The sequence below is a fragment of the Xiphophorus couchianus genome, chromosome 13 (assembly GCF_001444195.1).
Source record: "Xiphophorus couchianus chromosome 13, X_couchianus-1.0, whole genome shotgun sequence".
NCBI lineage: Eukaryota > Metazoa > Chordata > Actinopteri > Cyprinodontiformes > Poeciliidae > Xiphophorus > Xiphophorus couchianus.
The window spans coordinates 428601-451203 of record NC_040240.1 but is presented as its reverse complement, the minus strand read 5'-3'; the positions used below and the strand labels follow the sequence as shown (position 1 = coordinate 451203).

The 22603-nt window shown below is 41.3% G+C and overlaps 1 protein-coding gene across 2 annotated transcripts in view; it reads right to left on the bottom strand.

The window, feature by feature from the left end:
• Positions 1 to 22603, bottom strand: part of arhgap5 (Rho GTPase activating protein 5) — a 99719-nt gene that overhangs the window by 65000 nt on the left and 12116 nt on the right. The window contains exons 2-4 of one of the 2 annotated variants that reach the window (XR_003597972.1): positions 7898 to 11818; positions 3955 to 4054; positions 3458 to 3572 (exon numbers count right to left, since the gene is read on the bottom strand). Coding sequence is in view for 1 of the 2 variants with exons in the window: in XM_028037112.1 (XP_027892913.1) it covers positions 3419 to 3572; positions 7898 to 11608 (3865 nt within the window). In the remaining variant the exon portion in view is untranslated. Of the gene's footprint in view, positions 1 to 3418; positions 3573 to 3954; positions 4055 to 7897; positions 11819 to 22603 lie in introns of those variants that run through there. The other variant, XM_028037112.1, reaches the window with a different exon arrangement.

Here is a 22603-nt window from a genome sequence, read left to right as displayed (position 1 = left end):
TTTGTTGCATATTCTCTGTCTCAAATTATACTGTTACAACATAGTGATAGTTTTAACAAATATGTATATAAAAAATACATATTTTTAATAAAGGTTACATACAACGTCCAAAAATTTATTCAGAGACACAAGGAAGAACTGTCCAACATTTTTTCTCACCCGAGATTCAAAAAGCTGAATCTTTTTATGCTGAGCAGCCAGAAGATCTTAGAGATGGCACCAAATTGGTATTCAAAAAGCTCACACTCATAACTATGATTGGGCAGTGAATGACCATTATGTTCCCAGCAAGAATTTAAGGCAAACAATAATACAATAAGTAATCTCTGCCCATTTAATATATAAAATGGCAGGCGGATTTAATGGTGTCACAATGTCGATATAAAAAATTAAAGTGAACTGAACTGTATCCTGACCTTGAAAATGATGGGCCAAGATGGCGCCAGTGTATTCGGCACGCCGTCCGACTCGCTCTCACTACTTTGTTATTTTTACTCTTTTTGCACATTTATGCTGTTATGGTTCTGGTGGCTTAATTGTTTACGACCGTCAAGCACTTCTGGACATTAAAACTTCGGTAGATCTACAATTTGGATATGGTCTGGGTCCGAGAAACCGAGGCTTCCAGTTCCTCACTGACATCCCTAATGAGCTGCTGAGTTGTCCACATTTGATTCCGGAAAGGTGTTTCCGTCGAAGACATGGTAAATGTGGAGGACTGGCGGTGAGGATTAAAGCCTATTTGGCATTTTTTCGCCGTCCAGGCGGCTCTCCTCGACTGGGATGGTGTCCTTGTTTCCTGAACGTAGGACGCCGCTGGATTCGCCCCATTGTTCCGGGGCTGTGCTGCTCTCGGAAGGACGCGGTGGAGTTTTTCTATCATCGACGGTTTCGGGATCAAAAGAGGAATGTGGATTATGGAAACCTCAGGCGGTTGAACTATGTTATGTCTTCAACTTCTTTTTCTGCACCATCAACCATCTGCCTGGCTTTGCTTAATGCTAGGTCTTTAGCTAATACGACCTTCGTGCTACACGACCTGTTTACTTCTTGGGATTTGGATTTTTTAGTCATCACAGAAACTTGGCTACAAGAAGGTCAGTTGTTCCCGTTTTCTGAACTTCTACCTCTGAACTGTGCTTTTATAAATTCTCCCCGGTTGACTGGCAAAGGTGAAGGTCTGGCTCTTGGTCAGATTTTCCATAAGTTTAACGTTTCATTTCATTGCTTTGCAGATGATGTCCAGATTTATATGCCCCTTAAACTACAAAATGGTACAAATAAATCTCTTCAGCTATTGATCGATTGTTTAGCAGAAGTCAAATCTTGGATAGAGCAAAACTTTCTTCACCTCAATCAAAGTAAAACGCAAGTTATATTATTTGGTCAGAGTCTTCACACTACAAATCCAGATCTGATTCTTGGTTCTTTAGCTCGGTTTTGTCAGACCTCTGCTAGGAATCTTGGTTTTACTTTTGATAGTTGTTTAAAGCTAGATAAACAAGTTAGCTCTGTCGTTAAATCAAGTTTTTATCACCTGCGGATTTTAGCAAAAGGTAAATCTTATTTTGGTTTTAAGGACTTTGAAGGACTTATCCATGCCTTCATTACATCTCGTTTGGATTATTGCAATTCATTATATAGAGGCCTGGATAAATCACAGATGCAGCGACTTCAAATCATCCAGAACGCAGCTGCACAACTTCTTACAGGAACCAGGAAGCGTGACCATATAAGGCCCATACTGGCCTCTTTACACTGGTTGCCTGTTTTTTATCGAATAGATTTTAAGATTCTTTTATTAACTTATAAAGTTTTAAATGGATTAGCTCCCCCTTATCTTCGGGACCTTTTAAAATTTCAGTCTGTGTCCAGAACCCTACGTTCAAATAATCAGCTTTTACTGACAGTTCCTCGGACCCGACTTAGGAGGAAAGGAGATCAGGCTTTTTCTGTTGTTGCTCCTCTTCTATGGAACAATCTTCCTTTCCAAATTAGATCTGCCCACAGCCTGGATCATTTTAAATCGCTTCTTAAAACTAATTTTTATTCCTTAGCATTTAATTAAACTAGTGTTTTGATACTCTGTTTTTATTCATGTGTGTTATTGTCATTCTTGTACAGCACTTTGGTGTAGTTTTATGCCTGTTTTAAAGTGCTATATAAATAAATTTGACATTGACATTGACAATGGAGTTGGTGAATCATTCAAAATCACACAGTACTGATTCCAGCTTGCTAATGTTATTTGTGTTATCCAAAAACTACACCAAATTCAAATTCTGATTAAAAAACAAAGCACGCCAGATAAAACACCGGTAAAGAAAAGCAGGTTTTATGTTCTTCTGCATTCAGAGGAACATTAAAAGATACTTAGAGTTTCTAGAATCCAGTAGTAGAAACACCCCTTGAAATGTGAAAATGATGCAAATCCTACTGAACCTTACCCATTCTAAATATAATTACAAACCCAGTCAACACACTTGAAAAGACTTGTGAGCATTTTGGTAAATTCTTAAAACAACATATTTGGTGTATTTAGAACACCGACTTAATATTCTGTAATAGTGCTGACAAAGCTTGTTTTGCCAATTTATAAAAACTTCTTGCTAATGTTAAATTTAGTAAGAAGTTAAAGAGTCAGGATATGGCCAGTCCAGACCACTGTGACAGGCAAAAAAGTAACTTTGAAAAGATTTAGCAAGGAGCACTTTTACTTCCTAGTGTTCATAAAAGCATTAAATGTGAAAGACTATGGAGCCACATTAATATGCATAATACATCCAACTGCTAAAACATGAATGAATGATTTAAATATTTATTTCTCTGGTCAGAAGGAAAAGTAACACCAGACCAGTTTAGAGATGAGTATTTCAGACATGATTTGGTCTATTTACGACAAAAAAAACAAAAAAAAAAAACAACAAACGTCAACACAATCAATATCCCAGAGACAATAAACTTGCTTACATGTCTAGTTTCCTCTTCTAACAATAATAGAGGTGATGGTGGTGACAATGGCCGCAAGGCAGCCGTGGCTACTATCCAACCACTCCAGTATGAAAGAGGAAACCATATCCCCACATTCATTATTTTTTTCATTCCTTCAGGAAAACACCTCTTCTCTGTAAAAGTCTGTGATGCCATGTATTTATCAGTTTCTTTAATCCAAGTCATACTGAGCAAAATTGATTCAAAAGTGCTTATCTAAGGAATTTTCCTGTTGGGATTTATTCAATAAAATGCCAAATAATCAATCATGTGAAAGAAGCCAACATTGTTTAACTAAACCCATAGGAATGTGTTTCTATATGTAGAAAGAAGTCAACATTTAAAAAGATGCATAAGTATTTTTGAAAGAACTGAAGAAATGAAAAAAAAAAAAAACTGACCGAAGATGAGAAAATGAGTGGCTGACCTGTGCGTTCAATGTATTCAACACATTTCTCAATGAAGAGTGGGATGGGACGCTCTGAAGTCACAAGATTCTGCAAGCGAACGCCAAAGTAGTTGCTGTCCCAGGTTCTCCGAGTGGGTGGGTAAAGTGGCTTCGGGGGCTTGGTCGATTTGGGCTACAAGTAAAAGGGAGATGAGAATTTCAGAAGCTTCTGGAAGGTAATTGGGTGAACAGGAATCAAGAAATACTAAACAATAAAGCAAGTAGTAACAACAAAACAGGTCAATAAGGAACATTGAGATGAGAATGAGTGACAGAACAAATACATTTAGAAGGAAGAAGGTCAAATTAAAGGAGGGTGAAAAAATAAATCGTTTAACAGATGCAGAGATAATGTTGAAAGTTTGATAACAGAAGCAGAAGAATCTTCAAAAGATCAGGTAGCAGCATGACAGCAAAAAGATATATTATTAAAGCTACATAAATTCTGAATATTTTGAGAGAGTATTTGTACAAGACATTGTGTACAATAGTATGTGTTGTTTAGCAGTATTAACTTTTATGAGGTGGGAGGAGTGATGGAGGAAGACAGGAGAATTCATGTTGATGTGATGAAAACGGGGAGGAGATCAGTCAGGAGAGTCACAAGGTGCTGAGCTGGAAAAAAGAACGCACACTGGAATTTTTCAGATTAGCACGATTTGAAAGCATACTTAATTTTTCAGGAAATCTTCCACTTTTGCTTTGCATTACTTTCATAAATAATGGCACAGTGCTGCCAGGTTTTGTACATTTGGGATTTAATTTGAATCACTTTCAGATGACCCAGATAACCCTAACAGAACAAGACTAAATTCCTTTTTATCATGCTGGTAACTTAGATTTCTCCATACTCTTCTGTAATTGGCCAGGACAGTCAACAAACACTGTCTACTAGAGTTGTTCTTCACTCTCATCTGTTGATCCAATAGCGTCATAGTTTTAACAATGCTCAGCATTCATGGCTGTCATGTGGCACCAGAAGGTATTTCTCTGCTGATTTGCACACTGACTTAGCCCATAAATCTTCATCGTGGATTTGTCCATCAGGAAAATAAAACATCAGGTGTATGAACAAGCTTTAGCACTGATACACCACTGTAAAGTTTACCTAAATTGGGGAGTATGTTTTCTAATTTTAAACCATGCATTTAGCAATAAAACATTAAATGTCATTTATCCATACATCCATTATCTTACAAATTTATCCCTAGTCGGGTCATGAGGGGGCTGTACAGTGGTGCAGCAAGAAGGTCCTGGGTTCGATTCCCAGCCCGGGGTCTTTCTGCATGGAGTTGTGGGTTCTTTCAGGGTGCTCAGACTTCCTCCCACAGTCCAAAAACATGACTGTCAGGTTAATTGGTCTCTCTAAATTCTTCTTAGGTGTGAGTGTGTATGCATGGTTGTGTGCCCTGTCTGTCTCTGTGTTGCCCTGCGATGGTCTAGCGATCTGTCCAGGGTGAACCTCTCGCCTGTTGACAGCTGGAGATAGGCACCAGCACCTCTCCCGACTCCACTAGGGAGTAGGGACAAGGGTGTAAGAAAATGGATGTGTGGATGGATGGATGGATCATGAGGGGTTCTGGTGCCTATCTCCAGCTTTCAACAGACGAGAGGCAGGGTCACCATGAACTGGTCACCAGTCCATCACAGGGCAATACAGGGACAGACAGGACAAACAATTATGCACACACACACCCAAACGCGTCAGGAGAGGTTAGAGTACCTGGAGAGAACCCATACATGCTTAGCCAAAACATTCGGTAACACTTTATTTGACAGGATGTGAATAAAATTGACATGACACTGTCATAAACATGACATAACACCTGTCATGAACATGAAGGAGTCTTTATGAATGTCTATGACTGTTGAAATGTCATTCAGTAAATAATGACACTTAATGCAGTCACTCTAAAACTTGTATTGAAAGTGCCAACTTTGCATTACAAATGTCATTTTCAAAATAATGATTTTCAGTGCAACTTTTAGAGCAACTTCGCATTAAAAGTGTCATTATTTACCGAATGACACTTCATGACAAGTCATAGACATTCATAAAGACTCCTTCATGTTTATGACAGTGTCATGTCAGTCTTTTTCAAATAAAGTGTTACCGAACATTCAATCTCCATGCAGAAAAACCCCGGGCTGGGATTCGAACCCAGGAGTGTAGTGGCACGCTACTACCAACTGCGCCACAGTGCAGCCCTAATTGTCGGTTAGTCTGACCATTTTATATTGATATCTGTAGAGACATTTCTCAGACTTTTTTACTTGTTTTGCCAATGTATAATTGAATCTGTGTTTTTCCCGTTTTGTCTTTTTCTCATTGCTGCTAGAAAAAATTTCCTTACAGAACAATAATAAATTAATACCAATACTTAACACATGCTGGTTAAATATATAGACTTTATGCACATTATATTGATAAATGGCTGTAATATAAGTTAAGGTTTTGGTAACAGAGTTGGAAGAGACAATGCTACCCAGATAAGAGAGTCTTTGCCTTGAGGTCACAGTTAGCTGATGAGATGAAGATGAAGTATTGCTGGAGAGGTTGGTGGAAACAGCAGGAAAGGCAAAGTCCCTGGCAGAAACTGGAGAGAAAAACCCAGGACACTGACTGAAGGAAAGAGGGGAAGGTAAAGCTGTGAAAGCAGCAGGATAGTGTAGCTGATACATGTGAAATGGTCCAGTCAAGGGGCTGGTCATAACTGTAGGCCCAGTGCTTTCAGGCCACGATAAAGCGCAAGCCTTTGGACCGGTCCAGAGGCACAAGCATTTGCTGTGACTGACTGATGCTGAAGCCCAAGACCTGCAACCTCGCTCTTTATCAAGACACAACCTTTTGAGTGTTGACCCTTGTTCAGGTTGAGCTTGTGTGCAAGTGATATCTCCTTGTAGCCCAGCACAGATGTTATCAGAGGACAGAGAGCCTTTCAGGGAGCAGGGTTGTTGAGTCTGCACTGGCTCTGAAGCAGAGCTGGAAAGGTGGCTGGTACATGACCAATGACCTGCTGTGGGTTGCGTTCTGGATGTAGAACCATTTAAACTCGCTGCTGGCTCACTTGGCCCTGGAGCAGCACCTGATTTAGTGGAGTTACTGCTTTTGGTTTTGACGTGCCCAAATTGTTGATCTAGGTGGCTGAGAAGTTCCCTGGGCTTCAGTCTGGGGAATTTCTCCCCAGGACTCTACTCCCCAGGAAGACTACATCTAGTTTCCAGGTCCAGAGGAAACTAGATGTAGTCTTCTCCCCAGGAAGAGTACTGCGGCTTCTATGCGGTGCAACATGTAAGAGGCCAAAGCCAGGAGGAGGAACCTTACCAAGTCAGCGATTACACCTCTCTACATTGATGTGCTTGCAACTCTGAGATTTCCTTCAGATGTTTCTCCCCAAGTCTCTGCGGTTCCCTCTTTATATCCGAGTCCTCTGTCTCAGAATCATCTTCTGTGCTCACCAAAGAAAAAAGTCCGATGGTGGTGGAGGTAACCAAAGCTTGAGGTGGAACCGGGTCCAAATTGTATCCACCTGAGTGTGCAAGGGAGGCAGCGCTGGTCCTGCACATCTGCTTCACATCCCTTCTGTTGGTCACTTCAGGAGGAACAGAGGTGATCTTAAATCAACCTCTAGTTCCAGAGCAGGTCACAGAGTGAGGAACGCATCTTCTTGACAAAGAGGCACAAACAGCAGAGTCACTCAAAGTGCTCAGGCTGTCCATTCTCTCATCTTGAGGGAACTGTTCTCCCAATAGTATTGATCCACTATTGGCGCCGTGGTACCATTTCCTGACTCTCCAGTGGCGCTGTCCAGGTCCAGAAGAAACTAGATATACTCTGACCCAGATCCCGGTGTCTCTGTCGCACTTAGTTTCAACAGTTTGATGAACACATGGGAGACCTTCTCTTCCTGGTAGAGCAGGTACCTCAGTTTTTCATCCAGAGTCTTAATGGTGCTGGAGGTATCTTTTAACATGTTTACTGCAGTGTAGGCCATCAACAAGTTGTACAAGCCCAGGTTTGCATACCTTGTGACTTGCAGTAGCTATTAAATGAAAATACTAAAACGTTTTACAAAGTTAGCATTGACAGTTGTGACTTGCACTGATACCTTAAGAATACCGCAACTTATGCAATGAGACATGAACTGACGGTTTGCTTCAGTACCTTTGTGTACTCTCATAACCTCATAACACAGATGTATTAAGTGCTTAGGATAAATATGTTAAGATTTTGAGTAAATTTGCTTCTGGACATCTAGTATGAATCTAGCTCATTAAGGTGACTGACCTTTTGTTTGTTGGGAGTAGTTTTGTTCCCCCTCAGGATTTTTGTATTATTATTTTGATACGATAAGCACTGACCTGTCTGTTTTAAGTTTGTTCATTTGTTATAAAGCCAATAAAAACTTAGATGAAAAAAAGATTGTGTGCCAGTGCTGAATAATAGGAAAGACTCACCTTTTTCTGGTCCTTCAGTGTCTTTGATGCCTTCTTCTTCTTCATCTTCTTATCATCTTCAGGGTCAGAGGTGATTGCAGGATTATCTATACCAATCTTCCATGGGTCAGCTGGGGAGAGAAGAGGGTCCTCCTCACTGCCTCTATGGGCTCTTCCTTTTTTCTTTTTCTGTGTGGCAGGGCAAAACTCTTCACCATCACTATCAGAATGAAATCGTCTTTGATAGGCCTTTGTTTTACTGAAGAGGATCTTAGAACGATGCTTGTACTTAGATGGTCGCCTCATGGTTTGAGACTTCCGATCAAATCCGTTCTCCTCATCTCCTCCTGAATGGAGGAATGGAGGTGTAATTTTCACCAGACGGCTGTGCGCGTCTTCAGGTACAACATAGATGTCGTCGCTGTGGAAACCTCTGGACCTAACCAGGGTGTCAACAGGCTCTGCATAGTTGTCTGAAGCTTCCACATCTTCAGTGTGTGTGACTGGGCCACGAGGCATCCTGCGATTGCTTCGCATGCCTGCTTCAATGGTTTTAAGCAGGTTGGGGTCGAGCTTCTTCACATTAGGCTTAGGGAGCACAGGTTTAGGTCGGACTGGTGGGGGCACTTTGTGGTTGCGGTCGTGGTCTCCGACAGGTGTGCTGTGAACGGGGTACTCATTTCCCTCTAGGTCAATCCTGTACTTTGCCCGCTCACTGGGTGTAGGCAGAAGTTGGACATCATCACCAATTGGACTGTAAGGTGGGGGGGCCTCATTATCATCATCAGATTCAGGATAATAGGTGGTGTAAGCTGGCAAATGACTATGAGGTGATGTGGGGAAAACATCTTCACTGGTGGTGCAGTCGCGAGTGGAGCTGTCGAGCAAGAAGGCCTTCTCAATGTTTGGCTTTTTTTCTAGCACTTCGTTGAAGAAGGGTGTAAAAACCTCCGTCTGCCGGTGATATTGTGACAGGGAATAGAGTGCTGTGAACTTAGCAGCAATCTCTGTGGCAATGTGCTCCCCTTCAGTCATCAGTTCCTTTATGGCATCACTCTCGAAGAAGTCCGCCTGACTGTCTGTTATCGCCACCATCTGGACGGGGATCACATCTTGGACTTCGGCCAAGAATGCCCGTAGGGTTGCCATTGATGCCTTGCGCTTGGCAGAGTAGACCAGAATATAGCCATGCACAAGTTCATCCTTCCGGACACCAATAGCAGAGTGGTAAGAGAGTATAGTGACTTGGATCCTTTTCCGGTTGTCCCCAATAATCTTATCGAGAATGAGTGTATTGCTCTGGCCTTGCTGTCCAGCACTACAGCAATGTGAATCTAAGAAAGGTGAGAGGATGAGGTCAACACTAAAAGGGTCCCAACACATAGCACACATGACTATTCTAAGATCTGTCTCAGCCATGTCTTTAATACACGGTAGGGGTGCTAAGACATCCAAGTTATGCTTAAGGCCTTCCAGCACTGCCCTGAGCCCCTGCTTAATTTGGAATTCTGTGAATTTCCTTGGAAAAGCTCCTGAGGGAATGTCAACAAAGGTACACTGCAACTTGTTTGCAAGCTGCTGGCCTTGGTGCCTTAGAATAGGTATGTTTTTGCAAACACTGTCTCTCTGACTTGAAAGAATGAGAATAAAAGGGAGTGGCTGAGCAAACTGATCTCGTCTATTCTGTGCCATCTCTGCTCTGATTCTACCTATGCAGTCACCAATACAGTTGAGAGACTCAATAGAGTTAAACACACAAAAGCAGCCATGAGGCTTGAAAGTGGCAACCCATGTGTGACTGAACAGCAGAGTGGAGTTAACATCCACAGGAAGAAGCTCTAGTTCATAAATTTTACCATCAAGCGTGTACTCATCATCTGTGGATTGAGCTCGGATCTCATTTGCTAGTTCCTGTGAGAGACCATCTTTTCCAAGAAGGCAGAGGTTGATCTTATCAATGTTGGCACTGCTATAGTAGAGATTTGAGCGTCCATGGTCAAGCTGTACCAGCCTGTTGGCCAAAACCTGCTCTACTTTCAGATCTACACAGTTCTGTCCACTTAAGCACGTCTCTTTAGTGGGATGGTAGACAAACCCAATGTGTTTAAGGAGTAGCGACTCTCTATCTGGGGCAAGTTTCTGCAGTGCTCTGTACCTGGGCTCCTCATTTAGTACACTGTGAATTTCTGTCATCTTGTCACAACTGGGAGTTGCATTAAGATCCAAGTCATAAAACAGCTCAGCATGCTCAAATAGCATTTCCTGAAAATCCTCTTTGGCCTTTTCAACTATTTCCTGCTGATGCCTACAGTAAACATCCTTTCTGTCAGATTCGGTGATGTACTTGTAGGCCTCATCTTCCATGACAAAGCACATGACCTCCTCCCAGGGTTGTCCTGGACTGATAAAATGAACTCTTTCCAGAGTCTTCTTGAACCTATCTTTCATCTCCACCCTTCTTTTCTCAGATAGCAAGTGCTGGACATGGGAATAGTAAATTCTCTCCCCATCAGGGGTATTAAGGAGGTCGAAGGGTATTCTGCGATCACTATTATCAATGTGATCTGACTCATCCCATGGTGTATGATCCAGTACCACAAACCAACACTGGAAATCTTGCCGGTTTCGGATTATAGTCTGTGCCTCAGGCCATGACAGGTGTTCAACTTCCTCCAGACTACAGAAAATATTGTTAAGGGTTTTTGGAAGTGTTACTAAGTACTCTTCCCGCCGGCGTTTGATGTGCTCCTGTTTCAGTTGTGCAATGTACTTTGTGAACATGGAGCGAGCTTTTCGAGATCCCTCTAGGGTGATAAACTCATCATAGTCTGGCTGACCCTTCAAGTTATTTATGACCGTTTTCCATGTAATATGATAGTCCCTCACTGTTTGCACCATGAGCTTCTCAAATCTTTCTGTTACTGAGGCAGCAAGCTGTCGATGGACTTTATAGGCATCCTGGTATGGTATAGTTTTAGGCTTTCCTCTTGTTTTATCAATCTGCTGGATAAGGGTATTGAAGCAGTGCTCTACGTTGACATTGAAACGTGCTGATGTCTCAATTAACATCAGATTCTTTTTGCTGGCCACAAAGGTCTGCAAATCCCTCAAATGCTGGTCCATATACTCATCACACTTTGAGGCAGCAACAACAATAGGTTTCTTTGACTTAACGATTTGTGAGTAGAGGCTGTTAATGAATTTCATTTGGTCATCAAATTTCCTATTACAACCCTTACTAACATCAACACAAAGCACAAAGCCATCAATGTTCAGTTTCCCATCAGGCATCTGCCTCTGGTCAAAGTCCTGCTCCAACCCCAGCTGGTCAGTGCAGATGTACATAAGTTTCTCTGCTGACTGGAGTTTAGTTGCTGCAGCTCGTTTGGTATATGGCTGTAGATTTGTACTTCGATGTGGAAGAAATGTTTGGTCATCAATGAACTCAGTTTGTTCAATGACTTGGATTTTACAGTCCAAACCCTCCTCCCCCCGAATGTTCACCTCCCCCCAATATAGGAAGTGGTCATTGTTGACAACACGTCCGCCAAAATCTATTGTACTGAGCACTGAGGTGTGCTCAGAGTAGTAATTGTCTGCATCTGGGCGCACATATCGATTGCACAGGCAGGATTTGCCCACTCCACAGTTGCCCTTTTCTTTTTCAGTCCCAGACAGGCCAACCACACTAATGGAAAATGTCAGGGAGCGTGCATCCTTATTCTTGGCCATTATATACGCCCACTCATTGCTAACTTGGTTGCTATTAGGAAAAATAGATCAAGATTTCATTCCAGTTCAGTTGCTCAGTGGGTCAGGGCTCTGGATGTTTTCATTTTCCCTGGGTTTAAGTCAATCTTTTTCTTCAAATTACTTTCACTCCTTGCAGAGACTTTTCTGTAAGCCGGGTTAAAGCAGCCAACGCCTTCTTTTATCACCTTCCTGAAAGATATGAAATGTGAAAACAATCAGTTAAAAACAGGCAAAAAATATATAAGACATACTAACAAAACAGACATTTTTTTCCATACTTGGATCTGATTACATCTGTTGGAAACATGAACATTTGAACTTAAACATTAAAAATGTTGTCAGACATATTTACTTGGATCCAAAAGTCTTCTAAATTCTAAGTTTTGAAGGAGAATTTTGGGTTTTTAAAACAAAATTAATTTGTAAAAAGACCTCCTGAGAATGAGTGGCAACAGCAATCATTTCAAGAACACTGAATATCAGTGTCAGTTCTTCTTTAAAGAGAAAAGGGAGTGCTTTCAACTAATTTGTGCTGAGACAAGATAAAAATGGAATGCAGTCTGGCCTTTTGACTGCTACTGACCTAGAAACGATTGGCTTTGCAGTGAGAATGAAAGATAAATCCATTCTTATTTGTTATTATAAAATAACCAGTAAATGTTATAAGTAGCCTTGGCATATACTTGTGAAAACAATCTGTTTCTTCTTCATTGTCACTCAATATTGGAACTCTAAATGCCTGATCAGTAGAATGAAGAACTACCACAGTCTACTCATTGAGACAACCAACAAATTCTGACACTAGTAACTAAACAGATTATCTTACAAAATGGTTGCAATCTACCTAAAAGTCTCCCTGCACAATTTGGTATATTAAAAACCCTAGTGATGATTCAGGACAGTGGATGGTTAATGGGGGTGGAGGGGCAATGCCACGCCTAAAATCTTATACATAGTTCCCACAAGTCTGAGCCAGAAGTGATCCGTGCCATCTTAGCAGGCAAGCACAGCGTAATGAATAGCAGACCCATGGCTTTGAGACCAATAAAAAGAAAATATGTGGATACTCTTGATCAATGTACAAGAGAAAGATACATGAACAAAATTACTGCTGTTTGGATCGACCCATGTGAGACAGAGAAGGAAAATATGTCAGACGATGTTTACAAGCTGCCTCCAGTCTCATACTACGAACACGAAGAGAAGTACACCCTGGGATGCTGAAATCCAGATGCATACAACCCATATTTAAACGGATTTATTAAAGTACATACAAACTGCTTACGTGAATAACAAGGTTCTGGTGACTGTAAAAGTAGTGGTGCGTCGATTTGAGCGTCAATAAAAGCTTCAAGTTTGATGCATGTGCACTTTGAATGCAGAAGCTTCATATTTTTGCTCTACATCTAGCGTTTATATTCAAAGTCTATGTGGAGGCGCATTAAGGGAGTGTCGGACGCGTCAGATCTTGCCATTGTTTTCCGCTGTACCTGAGCCTACCTGTCCGCCCTCTGACGCACCCCATCTTTGCCCTCTGGGTTCATGCCGTTAAGCACCGGACCTCCTAGACCAGGGGTGGGCAACTCCAGGCCTCGAGGGCTGGTCTCTTGCAACTTTTAGATGTATCTCTACTTCAACACACCCGATTCAAATAATGAGGTCATTAGCAGGACTCTGGAGAACTTGACTGCACTTCGGAGGTGATTCAGCTGTTGGATTCAAGTGTGTTTGATCAGGGAGACATCGAAGAGTTGAAGGACATCGGCCCTCAAGGACCAGGATTGCCCACCCCTGTCCTAGACTCACAAAGAGACAAAGACCCTGGACATTTCAGTGAATCCGCCCAAAACAACAAACCTCATCTCCACAAGTAAGCTCGTTCCATTTACCTGTTAGTACTCCCGTTTCCGACGGCTTTTGAACTCATCTCATCCTGCTCTGCCTCTCATAGTGTGCTGATCGCTCCGTGAGCCCATTCCTTCCTTGGACCAGACCCGTCACTCCATGTTCATCATTTATTGTGTTCACAATAAACTCACTTATTTCATATGCAACTTCTCCTGTCTTGTGTTCTGCATGTGGGTTAGAAAACTGGTACGCATCATGACAGTTGCAGGTCAGTTGTTCTTTCGACTGACTAGCTGCTGTATTGTGCCTGCAAATGTGTTGCATGTTTACGTTAATTAGGTGAATTTATTACCATATAATTTTTTAATTTTGAAAAATCACATAGTATCATTTATAACTAACGTGAAAAATAAACAGTCAATTCAGGTGATCGGCAAAGATTGACCTCATGGGTGATGGGTATCAGCAGCAAAAAACCTGATCTGAGCATCCCTACTAAATACAGCAAAAAAGTTAAGAGTGGAGTGACTATTGTTAACTTTGAACATGCAGATATGATCTGTCAGTCAATCTTCTCTCACGGGAGAGCAGAAGAGAACTGTGGGTAATTTTTAGACCTTTGCTGAGGTAGATAAGATCAGGGGATAAGATCGACTTCTAGGGCTGTTGTAAACAAATATTTTAGTAATCGAGTAATCTATCGATTATTCTTACGATTAATCAAGTAATCGGATAAAAAAAAGATCAAATAAAACAGCACTATTAATATCACATATCAAATTCAGTTAAATTTTACATTTGAGCTTCCCCATCAACAACTTTCCTGTAGTTAAAAAAATTAACTTGTAACAAAAATAGCTCACTTTCTAAATTAACCTGAAGAAAAGTTATACAAAAATCTGAAATTATATTCAATTTAATAATAAAGAGGCAGGCTTACAAATAAGCTTATAAAAAATGTCTATACTCCAGCTTTTGGTTTATGTATTCATCTTAAGTCAGTTTAATAGATGAACTCTCACCTTGCCCAGACATTTATAGCTCTCATGTTCAGCAATAATAGAGACGGGATTTGACACCTGCATTTGTCACACACAGAAACACATCTACCAGCTATGTAACATCACGATGTGCATCGCCACCCATTAGTGGCGACCGGGATGATATGAAATTTATGTTCCGGTCAGTCAGTAAAGCTACGCATCTAAAGCACAGCCGTCTGCTGTGTTCAGCCCATCTGCTCACCTGTATAAATAATCCCGCCGTGCTCTGAACCACGTCGTTCGCTCTGAACCAGCAGCCCCGGGAGGAGAAAAGCTGCCGTGCTCCAAGCATCGCTCCCGTCATTTTAAGGATGTTTATTGGTCCCCCGAAAAACGACAAATACCCAGACATCATGAATCAATAAAATCCTCTCAGGCCGAACTTGAAAATTCATTTGTATCATTACAGACCAGAGCTCATCACATTCAAATGGTCAATTGGTGACATCACTTTAGCCTTGCCCCCTTCCAACAGGAAGTCACCTGTTTTCCTACTATTTTTCTTCCTCTTAATCTCTATGCAGATATCAAACTGTGCTTAATGAATTAGAATAACATGATGATAAATCCTTCTTTCAACGCTGGCTGCTGGTGGGAGCATGTGGGTATGGCTGAATATCAAATTCTAATCCCTCACAGTTTGGATACGTCTCTAAATCAGTGTTTCTCAAACTTTTTCAGGCTGAGGACCAGTTAACCCATTTAACAAGCTGTCAAAGACCACGTAATCCAAAATTGTGCCCGCCACAACACATCTTAATATATGATGCAACCTGAAATGAAAATATTAGTCTCTCATGTATTTTTCTTTGTTCATCCTAATGAGAAGTGTGGTGCTGTTTGGTAAATTTGAATGGCCACAACAGACTTAAGAGGTCTACTTTGGCATTTTGAGTTATTTACTAAATTAAATGAAATTGACAATAGTTGTTTACCTGAAACCAGAGCATCTTTCATTAGAGAGCAAAGACCAGTTCTGACTAACTGGAACAATTCCTACAACTAGCCGTTCAAAGGAATCCAGTTGCTATAACTTAACTTCCTCTGATCATATAAGTAGTCCTGGAGTTGTTTTCTGTCCACTAGGGGGTGCCCTGGCACCACAAATGCTCCAGGGACCACAGATTGAGTTGATAAATCCTTCTTTCAACACTGGCTGTTGGCGGTAGCATGTGAGCATGTTTGAATTGCGAATTCTAATCCTTTGTAGTTTTCAAACATCTCTAAATCAGTGTTTCTCAAACTTTTTCAGGATGAAGACCAGCTAACGCTAACCCATTTAACAAGCTGTCAAAGACCACTTAATTTAAAATTGCCCCTGCAATAACACATCTTAACATATGATGCAACCTGAAATGAAAATATTAGTCTCTTAACTCATGTATTTTTCTTTGTTCATCTTAATGAGAAGAGTGGTGCTGTTTGGTAAATGTGACTGGCCACAACAAAGCACTGAAGAGATCTCCTTGGACATTTTGAGTTACTTACAAAAGTAAATGAAAATAACAATAGCTGTTTACCTGAAAGCAGAGCATCATTCATTACCAAGCAAAGAGCAGTTCTGACTAACTGGAACGATTCCTACAACTAACCGTTCTAGTCGCTATAACTTATCTTCCTCTGATCATACAAGTAGTCATGGAGTTCTTTTCTGTCCACTAGGGGGTGCCCTCACACCACAAATGGTTCAGGGACCATAGCTTGAGCAAGACTGGTGTAAATCATACATGCTTGCTAGGATTGACCTTTGTTAGTCTCTAAAGAGCCCAACAGCTTGAATTTGCAATTCAGTTCGACTGCACTTGTGCGTCATCAGGGAACACTGCCTAAGGCGTCGGTGTGTGTCGCCAGGCGGTCGCCTGAAATATGTGAATATGTGTAATTGAACTATAAATAGCAGGGCTTCCACCAGCAGAGGTACCTGCAGGGTATTATTGAAGAGTACGCACAATACTATCGCTGCACCTGACCCACAAGAGTACATCAACGTCTCCAACACGTTACATGCATCATGTGTGTTCCACAAAACCAGCACAAACCTAAACCACACAAAGGCCACATGCATGTAAAGCACATGGCCCACTAAAACAGTGGATCTAATCCACTTTATATATATAATTTTTTTACAAATTACACTAAATAATAAAGACATGTAAGCAAAGCCTACCCATATGATCCACAGGAGGAGAACCTCCTGTGGATCAGACACACCGCAGCTCAGAGGAGGAGGTGAAGTAACAATGCTTGCTTAATGTCTACTCTTTTTCGTAAAGTTTCTGGTTTTCATGCTCAAAACAGTACTGAGACTACCCTCGTCAAAGTGTTCAAAGATATCCACATATACGGAGACTGCAAAAAAGAAAAAAAAAACAGGGCTGGTTTTGTTGGACCTCAGTGCAGCTTTTGACACTGTTGATCATGACATATTAAAATGACTAGAGAGTTGGGTAGGACTCTCCGGTCCAGTACTAAATTTTTTTTAATCTTGCATAAAAAACCAGGGACTCCTTTGTTTCAATAGGTAACTTCTCATTGAAGCGGACAGAAGTCACATGCGGGGTACCCCAATGCTCAATCCTAGGACCAGTCTTATTTCATATCTATATGCTCCACCAGCTCAGGTTATAACAGGAAATAAGATTAGCTATTATAACTACACAGATGATACACAGCTCTACATTACAATGCCATCAGGAGACTGTGAACACATCAATTCTCTGAACTAGAGGTGTGCCAATCGATCAGCCACCGATCATAATGGGACGATTTCAGTGAAAAAGTGTATGATCGGTGATCGCCAATCAATGTTTCTTGTTGCCGATCACCAAAACCGATCACATTTATCTGACTTCGCAGCCTACCCTAACCCTGCCTGAACAGCTGATCTCTTTCCTTCACACTGCAAACAGTGAGAAGCAGCAAATCCTAAATGATGTGGAAAGGAAGCTGTCAATTAAATTGTTTGGTTGCCATACCTAGATCGGTCCTGTAGTACTACCCCTGAAGCAGGTACTAAAATCTGAGAACACCCGGGCTGAGGCGCATTAGATTTGCTAATGGAAAACGAATCTAGCCAAGGTGGACCAAGACCGTACCAGTTAGAGGTGGGCTAGTGGAAAACTAGAATTCTGCTGCTCATGTTCTCACTAAAACCAGAAAGATAGAGCACATGACCCCAGTTCTAAAGTCCACCATGTTTTTATTAGGGGTCACCATTGCAGTTTTCTGGCGGATTGCCGATCTTTTAAAAAGCTTAACTTGCCGATTCCAATTTTATCCGATACCAATTATTTTTGTCTGAAATGTTGCTCAATATAGCAAGAAAGTTGTTGAGTTGGCAGCAGTTGGGCCACTATTGTTAATTGTAAATGTGCAGACATAACTTGGTTGGCCGGTCTGTCGGTCAAACCTGTCTCTCAGGAGAGCAGAAGAGGACCGTGATTGATTCTTAGACAATTGCCAAGCTAGATAAGATTGGCTTCATATGTAAAAATCAGTTTATCACCGATCTCCCAAAATTAGGAAAATCAGCACCGATAAATCGGTGCACCCCCTGGTTTTTGTATAAAAACATGGTGGACGGTCCCACCACCAACCTTATCAAGATTTCTGAGGGGAACCTTGTATAAGTTTCACTTATTGGATTTAACTGGGTCAACATTACATAATCACCAACTGTTATACATTTCCACTTGCTTTGAAAGTAAGCACCCAAATATCTACAAGGCCAATAGTCCTGCATGTTTTAGATGTGCCTCTGTTACAGCACACCTGATTCAAGTGATTACTACCTCCTTAACATGTTACAGGAACGTAACATGTTCCTGTTACATGTTACATTCCTTAACATGTTACAGGAATGTAACATGTTAAGACAGGCATGCAGGGAAATCCTTAAAGCAGGACAGTGGCCCCTAAGGACCTCTGTTTAAACTAGGACTGAAACGATTCCTCGAATGATTTGAGTACCTCAATTATTAAAATTCTTCAAGGAAAATTTATCTGCCTCGTTAAATTATGTTTTATTATGTAGCGCACCGTGTTCCGGCCCAATCATTAGTTGTTGAATTGTGCGACGTTTTGTGAGGGTTTAGGGGAGAAATAAGGATTGTTGAACGTTGCCGTGTGATGGATTGACTACGACAGCACTTGCGGCATCGGAGTCGCGTCGTCATGGTTTTGGAGGGAATGAGAGAACAGAGCGAGAGATCCGATTCCTCGGATAATCGTAAAAATAGTCTATAGCAGGCGTGTCCAAAGTCGGTCCTCAAGGGCCGGCATCCTGCATGTTTTTGATCTCTCCCTGGTTGTAGTAACAACCTTCTCAGCTTGTCAATGTTCTCCTAAGGCCTCTAATGAGCCATCATTGGATCCAGGTGCGTTAAACCAGGGAGAGAACTAAAACACACAGGATGGCGGCCCTCCAGGACCGACTTTGGACACCCCTGGTCTATAGAGTACTCCATTACTAAAATATTATTTTACAACAGCCCGACTTTAAACTTTAAAGCCCTCCGAGTGAATGTCAGTTCATTGGGTACAACTATACCTAACAAACTGTTTTAATCAATACCTTTTACTGCCATAATTTTAGTTGACATGTTTTATTTTGTATTATTTATATTTTTTGTTTTTACGACTCTTATTTTGAAAGGTTACGGTAGGAAGTGGAATCCAGCATGTTGCTAGAAAACCAGAGAAAGAAGATGAATGCGATATGAAAGCATAGCTTTAGGAAGTGGCTGTAAAAGGGTAATTTAAGTTTAATTGTAACAAGAGCAACTTTAAAGCTTGACATTAAAGCTGACTTCACACCAGCAGTACAACGAACTCTTTATTGCCATTAAGAAGAAGAGGTGGAAGTGATAGTCGAACTCGGAGCTGCATGATTCTCGCATCGTTGCACCTAAGACCGGACGGTTGCAAATGTTAACGGACACACGTTTCAACGGTTACTTCTTCATAAAGACGTCCAGAAACCAGACATTTAATTTCATGTTTGGAAAGTGACAGAAGGAAGGAGTAACAACAAGGAACTGTGTGAAGCCTGACAACAACAGCGCAACAAGGTAACGAGAAGGGAAGTAATGCAACAAAGCTCAGAGTTAATTTAAGTCAAGTTAAAAGGAGATTTTCACCAATTAAGAAGTCCATAACATTTCAAGTAAAACAAAATGTCAGAAACAAATGACACAGAAATAGAAGTTGCCAATGCAGAACAAGCTGCCAAAGCAGAGCAAGTAGATGAAACCTCTTTAGTGCAGCCTGGGCAAGAAGAGCTGCGTAGAAGTGAAAGACCTCACATGCTAACAGAAAAAGGAAAAGAATTTCATAAAGAAAAACTAAAAGGGCTGCAACGTCACTTTGAAAGTACGTATGACAGATGGAAAGCATTAAAGTTGCTAAATAATCTGTTATTAAAGGAGATCCAGTTGACATTCTTGAAGATCACATGGATATTGTACAAAGAGAACTAGCCGGGAGGAGGCCCCGGGGAAGACCCAGGACACGCTGGAGAGACTATGTCTCTCGGCTGGCCTGGGAACGCCTCGGGATTCCCCCGGAAGAGCTAGAAGAAGTGGCCGGGGAGAGGGAAGTCTGGGCCTCCCTTCTGAAGCTGCTACCCCCGCGACCCGACCTCGGATAAGCGGAAGAAGATGGATGGATGGATGGATGAGAACTAGCCGCTCTTAATGATATTTATGATAAATACAGTTAGATAAATGTATATCAGTGACTAAGGTAGTTTTGCAAAACATCCAGTGCCATGTTGAGGGAACAAATAAGGAGGAGATTGTTTGGCCTGATGCTAGTTCTATATTTACATCTTCTAGCTCAGCTAGTGTCTCAGTTCATAGTCATTTTAAAGCCAGTACAGTTATCTCTAATGGCTACTCCGCCAAAAGACAAGAAGCTGCAGCAGAGTATGAAGCCACAAAGGCTGTGCTTAAGATAATGGATGAACAAGAGAAATTTAGAGAAAAAATGCAAACCATAGAAGAAGACGACAAATGCATAACCTAGAACAAGAAGCTGCTGTGATGTCACAACGCCATCAAGAGGAAAGAGAGGAAACAGAGCTCAAGTTAAAAAGAGAAAAGGAGAAGGCAGCTGTGATAAAGAGACAACAAGAGGAAAGTACTGCAAGGAGAAAGTCAGTTGAGGACTTAAAAAGGGAAATTGAAAGATTGGAAAATCTGAAAGGACTCAGAGCAGCAAAGGCAAAATTACAAGTTTATGAAGAAGCCTACTTTTCAGTAAAGCAAGAAAGCATCACACCGAACCCTGCAAACATATAGGTAACTGAGTTCAAGAACACTGCTAATCAACCCACATAACCACCACAACAGTTAAATGTCGTTCACGAGAGCACAGGTGAGCTTGTAAGGGTTTTGCCAGAAGCTATGTCAGCTAATAGGCTACCGATTCCAGAGCCCTCAGTATTTAGTGGGGATTCACTTAAGTTTAAACATTGGACAGCATTTTTTCATACTCTAATAGAGAGAAAGAACATTCCCATTGCAGAAAAAATATTTTTCTTACAGAAGTATGTAGGTGGGTGTGTTAAAGAAGCCTTAGATGGCTATTTTCTGATTGACTCTGAAGATTCCTATATGGCAGCATGGAATATTCTCAATGAACGTTATGGAGAGCCTTTTGTCATTGCTAAGGCCTTTAGGGACAAGTTGCACACATGGCCAAAGCTCCGAGGTAAAGACACTGCAGAGTTAAGAAAGTTTGTGGATTTCTTACAAAGCTGTCAATCTGCAATGACTGTCAATGAGAATCTGAACGTCCTCAATGATGGAATAGAGAATGAAAGACTTGCTGCTAAACTGCCAGACTGGTTAAGCAACAGATGGAACCGAAAGGCTACAGAGTACCAGCTGGAGCACAGACAGTTCCCACGTTTCAGTTACTTTGTAACATTCCTGTCATTGGAGGCAAGTATTGCATGTAATCCCATTACACCATATCAAGCTATGAGACAAAGTGACTTCGACAAACCAAAGACAAAACCTCAAATTACACCCATTCATAAGAAGCAAGATACAGCGAAAATCTTCACAACTAACTCTACAGAAAGAAGCATGATCTCTTGAGTGTTTTGTAAAAGAACAGGACACAGCTTACACAAATGTCCTAAGTTCACTGAAAAATCAGTTACTGAGAGAGTCAAGTTCATTCAAGGTGAAAACCTATGTTTTGGCTGTTTAAATAGTGGTCATTTCTCCAAGAACTGCAGCAATAGGATGACATGCAACGCATGCTCAAAACAACATCCCACATGTCTGCATGAAGAAAGACAAAGACATGAGATAAAGAAACAACCACCTAAAAAACAAGAAGTAGCTGAACAGAAGGAAACCCAGCAACAGGTAACACAGTCACAAGACACAGTTAACGAAAGTACATCTAATAGAGTGACTCATGAAAACAGAAACACACAGAAATCTGCAATAGTACCTGTCTATGTGTCCACACAAAATGAGCCAAGCAAAGAAATACTTACCTACGCTCTGCTGGACACACAGAGTGATTCGTCCTTTATTCTCAATGAAGTAGCAAACAATCTGAACACAGCTAAAACCTAAGTTAAACTCAAATTATCGACGATGTCATCCAAGAAAATAACTGTACCATGTACAAAACTTGAAGCTCTGCAAATAAGAGGATTGTTTTCCAAAAAGAAACTCACTGTGCCAGTTGCTTACACACGTGATTTTATACCTGCCAATCGCAGCCATATTCCTACTCCAGATACGGCAAGGTCATGGCCACATTTGGAGCATCTCACTGAACATATTGCTCCACCATTAGACTGTGATATAGGACTTCTGTTAGGCTACAACTGCACACAAGCCTTAATGCCCAGAGAAGTCATATGTGGTGAAGAAAACCAGCCTTATGCCCAGAAAACAGATTTGGGCTGGAGCATCATAAGTTACTGTGATTCGTGTGATGCAAGCAGTGATGTAATTGGAGTAAGTCATCGCATCACTGTAAAGCAAGTAATACCAGAGACTGAACCAACCACAAAGCTGAAGAATAAAGTTCATTACATCTGCAAGACACAAATAAA